The sequence below is a fragment of the Hipposideros armiger genome, unplaced genomic scaffold (genome assembly GCF_001890085.2).
Source record: "Hipposideros armiger isolate ML-2016 unplaced genomic scaffold, ASM189008v1 scaffold_802, whole genome shotgun sequence".
NCBI classification, from domain to species: Eukaryota; Metazoa; Chordata; class Mammalia; order Chiroptera; family Hipposideridae; genus Hipposideros; species Hipposideros armiger.
In genome coordinates this window covers 458,946-466,014 of record NW_017732152.1, presented here as the reverse complement: position 1 = coordinate 466,014, position 7,069 = coordinate 458,946, and the positions used below count along the sequence as shown (strand labels likewise).

Genomic DNA, 7,069 nt, shown 5'->3' with positions numbered 1-7,069 from the left:
TATCTATCTATCTATCTATCTATCTATCTATCTATCTATCCCTCATCTATAAACCTTAGTATAATGCAGCACATAGGCTATACCAATCAATTACATACAGGATGAAATTAAATGTCTCTTTCCAAAGTGCCATTTTTCATAGATGAGAATGATTTTCTTCAGCCAGTAAATAACAGGAAATGCGGTCCCAATAGATGTGAAGTAAATCCAAAGCCGAAAAAAGAGCCTCTTCTTTGAAACCTTAGCAGAATTTGTACATTCACCCTTCTGGGATTCCCAGTGAGTTTCAGGGAAATGGCCTTATTTTCCTTATATCACTCAAAATACTGGTGCCGGTTCTGTACAAAAGAAATGAAAATCTGTCTCATTTAGTGTTACTTAAAGTGAAGAAACTGGTTTACTAAATTTTATGAGCAAACGAAGGTTAGAACCAATAGAGGACAGTTGCAATTTCTAAAGAAGCAAAAATTAGCTTTTTTTTTTTTGGTGATAAAATGGTTACATGGTGGAAGTTTCTTTCAGGTGTCATCCCTGACAGACAGAATGTTTCTTAGTGAGTAAGATACTACTGCTTAAGATTTACTTTGTACATATTCATTGTTCTTGTAAGTAAAATCTTCCCCTTGAAAAGTCTGCAAAGAAGAAAGAATCTAAAAGTAACACATTTAAATGAAAGTATGCATATGCTTCTGGCAGGGAAGTTGGGAGGTGATCAAAAGGCTTAAAATATATAAATACTTGCTAAGTATTTTAAACAAGCATGATTTATTTCTTCTTTGCCAACTGTGACTTTTCAATATGCTGCATGAGAATAAATAATGTGAAAATAGCTATTATTCTTAAAGGGATGCATTTATCTATAGAAGTGCTATCGTTTAAGATAAAGTCATCCACTCAGAGCTAACGTTTAGACTAATTAAAATATATAAATTACATCTTCTCTGACCTCAACGAGAGAGGCACAGGCTGGCATCAGCATAAGCTGTGCTCTCAGCAGGAGAATTACGATTATAAATGGAACAGAGCCTCCAATAGTACAGGAATGCACATGTCAAAATATTTGTGGCTATTACTATAGACAGAGTCAATACAATAGACACAAACATCATTGTCTTTCTCCCTTGATTTTTCTACTAAATTGAGCTGAGGCAACCTCAAGGAATAATTAATTCATGTCAAAATTGCAGTAAAATTTGCATTAATTAGTAAAGCATACTTTTATTTCAAGAAATCGTCTACATTAGTGAAATTTTGTTATGGGCTTAAAATAGTGTGTTTTTCTAGTTTTCTTGGGTTACATCTCTATTCCTATTCAAGTCATGCATCAGAAACTAATTTTGTTAGTATCATTGCAAAATTCTTGGCCTCTATTCTCAAGACCCATCTAAGCAGAGCCTATATAACTCTAGCAAGCTTATTTATGCCAACTTAACTTTAAAAAAGAGGTCTATATTAAATATCGGAGCACTTTCAGTGTTGCAGTGAAACTGCTGGGCTATTAATGCTATTAAATCATGCAAATTGCTTCAAAGAGCAATAGTCTGATTTGGAACAGTGCGACATATATGGGGCATGAAATGCACATGGTGGCTGAATGTGTATCATGTTATCCCCTTGAGAGGCTAAAAACCCCCAGAATTAAATTTTGACCCAAATCATGCCTATTTTATTTGCCTGTATAGGTTAAATAAAAATAACTGTTAATATTTTCAAGTACATACAATTAAAAGTACGTTGGCGATTATTAGGGGAAAAAAAGCCATATTGAACAGAATTTGTAGAGGTGGAGGTAGGGGTGGGGTTGTTCATATGGTAGTTTATAATAATAGCAAAGGAGCTTGCTCTACATATTAGAACATCTATTCTATCATATTAGCTCAGTACACTTGATCATTATTTTCAGGAGTTTATAATTAGCTTAAATAGTGCAGTCCAAAGGATGCTTTTGTTGTTTTGTTATTGTATACAATTGGTTAATTGGACTTCCATATTATACTTGTTATGAAAATAACCACTGTGTTGATCATAGAAGCAGGGGTAAATATTTCTGTTCCCAATGCCGAATATAAACACATTACTAAATTTTTCCCTTCATTTATGTAACTGTTCTCAATAACAAAAATAACAACAGAAAGTACTGTTTCAAATAGCTTCTCTATAATCATGTTTTGGCTCATTCTTTCTTCACCTCATGATTTAATGATTTTGCAGGCATGCTTTTCAACTTCCTTTTAATATGTAAATCCATGCTGGTAAATGTGTGTGTGTGTGTGTGTGTGTGCTGTGTTTTGTTGAATAGAAGTTTGTGAGTCCCTATATAGTATTTGAAAAATATATACATATATGATGATCATCAAACACATCAGGTGTGCAACTATATACTTAAAAACCATCACATTCAACAAAATTTGACGTGTCACTCAGTGAAAGCAGGCCTCATAGATATGCATGTAATTTACGTTGATTATATATGATGGTACACATATGTATATATACATATATATGTGTATATATATATATACATACAACATAATCCTTGTTAATCTTTTGTATGTAAAAGCATACATTTAAGTTTTATTATAGAACAGTTAAACTAATGTTTAAACCAATTGTAACATATATTCTGAAAAGTTTTTCAGAACTTATTCCTACAAACACACAATATTTGTCTTTTTATTTTGTTTTTAAAATAAAAATGTATTACCTGGGTTTGCCTAATTTAATATTTTTTAATGGGAACATACAAGTCAAGCTGTGGGACATTTTATGGACCTTTGCCCCCATGCCCCACCCCTACAGGCTTTTGTTATAGGTGGTTTAATATCTAGCCAACTTGTCCTTACTGTAAACCTTGAAAATAATAGCTTACATTGGGATTATATAATTTACAGGCACATTTTTACCATCAATATACTTTTTTCCTCACTATCACCACTCACTGCCTTAGTTTCACTATCTAATATATTTTTGAAGTTTCATTATCTTTATAAAAGTGTGCATATGTGTATATACATAGATTCCAAACTACAGAATCACAGTATAAAGATTAGTCAACACGAGGATAACAATAACAGTACCTCCATTTTGTTACCATTTTCTATCTTTTTGGAATACACTCTTTTCTTGTTCCAAACTCAGTTTTATTAAGATTTTATAGAGAGAGACCTTGTGCTGTTTCTTTTCGTCACATGTTTTGTTTGAGAGGAAGGAAAGAAAGAAGACAAGCAGAATGGACGACAAAGAAAAAGAAAGTTAGATGGGAGATATTAGAAGAAAGCAATGAATGGTCATGTCCTGCTATTTAATCTGTCATATTTATTTTAACCTCTTCCTGTTTTCCCCATTTAAAAAAATAGCATAATTAAATCTTACATATAGCATTAGCCAAATTTAAGCCCTCAGAAAATAATTTTTCAGGATCAGAGATATTTTAACTGCCTTTGTTGGTGAAATATTAGAAGCAACTGGTTGCCATGTTTAACACATTGTGGACCGGTGATGCAGACTTGCATCTTTACATTAAGGGGGAATGTTTCCAGAGGTAGCACACCCTTAAGCACTACTAGGATCTCTGGTGACTATTTCCTGAAAATTTCAATTCACAAAAATAGTTAGCGAATTTGTTATACATTTTTAAATAAACACAGTATAAATGTTGATTTCAATGGTTTAAACCCCGGGACCATGCATTTAAACAATTTAATTGCCCTGTCCTCAATGTTTAAAATACCAGATTTTAGGAACACAGTAAGCAAAGGTCAATACAGGCAGCTCTGAACTAGATATGTGTCTATATTTGAGGACCGTCATAGTCAGAGTGCCTTAGTTCCTCATTGAGAACCACTTATGAGTATAAAAAGGACATCCTTCTAGCTTGGATGTCTACTGACCTTATTTTCTAAATATTAAAATTGACAGCCAAAACCTACTGCTGTTTTCTGTAATTCTGTAAAATCTCAGCCCACTTTAGCCTTCTCAGTTGCAAAGCTAGTCCAGATGGGACCATGAAATTTTTGCAAGTTCTACAGCACATAATTTTGTTCAATAAAGTTATTATGCCACACACAGCTGTATACTGCCATATAAATGAGCACATGTGCAATAGAATTCTTGTATTATAAGTTTTACAAGACTGAAATTGAGATTATACAGCCATACACAATAATTTATTTGAAACATCAACATGTGCGTTGCTCTAGGGTTCCACAAATGGTGTCATTCCTTTTCCAAGAGAAAACTTATGTCATTTAATATTCAGTATTAACACAAATGTTTTCCTCAGAATTATAATCTAAATTAGGTGCTTTAAAATCCATCAATATATCATTAACTTCTTACTTTAACATATTAGATCTATAGAAGAATCAATTCTCCTTAACAATGGTGAGAAAACCTAATCACTGTCTAAATTTACTTTTAATTAGCATCATCTGCATTAATTGGTGTAGCTGATAGCAAAACATTACAGTGCATTGTCATATTATATTTGAAATGTAATATATTTTTTGGTCCCATGTTGTTCCAAAAGAACCTTGTCCATTTTTTCTGCAGTCCCATAGTAAATACTTTTAGATGTATTGCTCAAGAATTTTCTCTAGGAAACTAACTACATGAGGCTATATTAGGGATACCATATTCATATAAATTTCCAGGTAACTATTTGGTCTTGATTTCCTCTGCATGTTTGAGAATATCCTAAGAAATATCTTTTTCTCTCCTCAAGCCTCTTCCTTGAAATTCACTAATCCTTGGCCAAATTTTTGGATGATGAAAAGGAAATGTTGTGTAACCAGCAAACAGCTGAGGAGGAAGAAATAAATCCAGCATTTATTAAACACCTTCTATTGCCAGGGACTATTCTATATTTTTTACACATTATTTTTTCATAATAATTATGAAAGGCAATATTCCATTGTCCAGATTGGGTGTGGGGAATGAAAATAAAATAAAACTATAAAATAAAAAACATTAAAGGTATGAGGAGTTAAGTGATTTTCCACAGGTAACACCACTAGTACGCATAGCCAGGTGGTATTACAGATGTACTAGGTCATAGCCAGAGTTGAGGTCCTCTGATCACCACCCCCCCACTCCACACCCCCACCATCCCAAGGTGTTTCAGTCTCTATCCAAGCTCTTTATCTATAGAGAAAAAACTACAAACAAATTCATAACAGATTCTCTGGTCAAATGAAGACCAAAAATTGATCTAATAAGACCAACTTCTAACATTTGACTAGAGACCTATAGTTTTGTTTGTAATGACAGCTTCCTTGCCAATTAAATACTTTTCAAAAGTATCCCTTTTGGCCTAACTCTCCTCTCATATATCCTATCTCATTTAACGAAAGCCCTTTTCACTTAGTAGCCTAAAACAGAAAATTTAGCTGTTCCTGGTCCCTCCAAATCCAATCAATACCTCAATTCTGAGGGTTCAGCTCTGGAAATACATCTCCAAGGAAGTAGTCCTCAAATATCAGTGTGCTCAGGTTCCTTAGAGGACTTGCTAAAACGTCGGACGCTGGAGGTGAGAAATGAATTTAGTCCCTTGATGTGGTATCACAGGTGAATGACTATGTTCAAATGCAACAAGATGTATACATGGCATACATGCAAATTTTATTATTAATTATGCTTCAATTAAATTTATTTTAAAAAGTTACTGGACCCTACCTCAGAATTTTTGACTCAGTACCTCTGGGATGAAGCTCCAGACAGCTGGCATTTTTGGCAATTTACCTGGTGATGTCAATACTTCTGATCTGACAACCACATTTTGAGAAGCACTGTTCTAGAGCATTCCTTCAACTCTTTGTACACAGTTATTGAATCATGCGCTTACCCTATCTTTCCCAGATAATGACCAAAGGGGGGGAAAAAAATCAAGCATCACCTTACCCCCATCCCCATCTATCTTGTGCAATTTTAATACATAAAAACACAAATCTGATAAAGTTATTCAACGAATTAATTTCTCTTGAATCTGTTCAATGATATGTCACTGTCCAGAGAGCTGTTTTCTTCACATAAACTCTTGCATTAATTGCAATCTAGCCAACTACTATTTAATTTTCATTCTACTTCAAAGGTCATTCATCGTCTTTGTGAAATATGTCCGGCCTTCCCCTGGGAAAGTCTGTAATTCCCTACTCTGTTTCCTATTGTGCTTAGTACTAGCTATATTAAATTTCTCATTATATTTTATTTAATATCACCTTTGGTCCCTTTAGGGGTTTATTTTTATTTGCTTAATTCTCCACTAAATAAAGAAAATGTAATCTTAGGGCACTTTATGATTATTTCTGTCTCTTGTCCCCCAGTAAAAATAAAGAGAGAAAACAGATAATTGGGCCTGCTGACTTTAAGTATTCTTTAAAAATGTCTTGATTGTAAAATTATCATTCAGCATATATTATCACCTCCAACATGCTATGGTAATGCTGAGCTGTGCTGGAAAGAGTTTAACATTATCTGTATGATTTTAGAAAAAAACAACATGTATAGGCATGTGTCTCTGAGATACAAATGTCCAAATCAATACAGTTATTTTTGCGTGATTTAAGTCACTGTCTTTAAATACATACAGATTTTTATTTTTATCAATGCCTTGAGATCCGGCCTGTCTTCACCCTCATTTGCAAGCATTTTACCTGATGCATGGATATCTGAAATTTACTACCATCCACACTTAAACTTTCTAAATAATACAGATATAGTTTAAAAATCTACATCTACTAAAACACCTCTGCATTTAACAAAAGTTTTATCAACCCGGGACTGAAATTTTCATGAAAGTCCTACTCATTCTATCCATGCTGGAAAATGTGCTCTTCCACTGGAATTCACACTAATTTTTTCTGATATGGCTGCTGTGTCAGTTATTAATCTACTTGAGAAACACAGCAAACAATTTCAATCCGAGGGTTTATTCCCCCCCTAATTAATACTACCAAATTAAAAATCAAAAGTTTAGCTTTCTGGGCCGGCTGAGTGGCGTGCTGGTTAAGAGCTGGCTTGGGACGCCAGAGGACCCTGGTTCAGATCCCACATATGAGGGCCAGTGACACTG

At 33.8% G+C, this 7,069-nt stretch overlaps 1 protein-coding gene across 8 annotated transcripts in view; it reads right to left on the bottom strand.

Annotated features, from left to right (window-relative positions):
• The window catches only part of PCDH7 (protocadherin 7), a 470,358-nt gene that overhangs the window by 175,186 nt on the left and 288,103 nt on the right, over nt 1-7,069 (bottom strand). For 3 of the 8 annotated variants that reach the window (XM_019628665.1, XM_019628667.1, XM_019628668.1), the window contains one exon: nt 15-338. The exons of the other annotated variants lie outside the window; for them this stretch is intronic. Coding sequence is in view for 2 of the 3 variants with exons in the window: in XM_019628667.1 (XP_019484212.1) it covers nt 319-338 (20 nt within the window). In the remaining variant the exon portion in view is untranslated. Of the gene's footprint in view, nt 1-14; nt 339-7,069 lie in introns of those variants that run through there. 8 annotated transcript variants of the gene reach the window in all.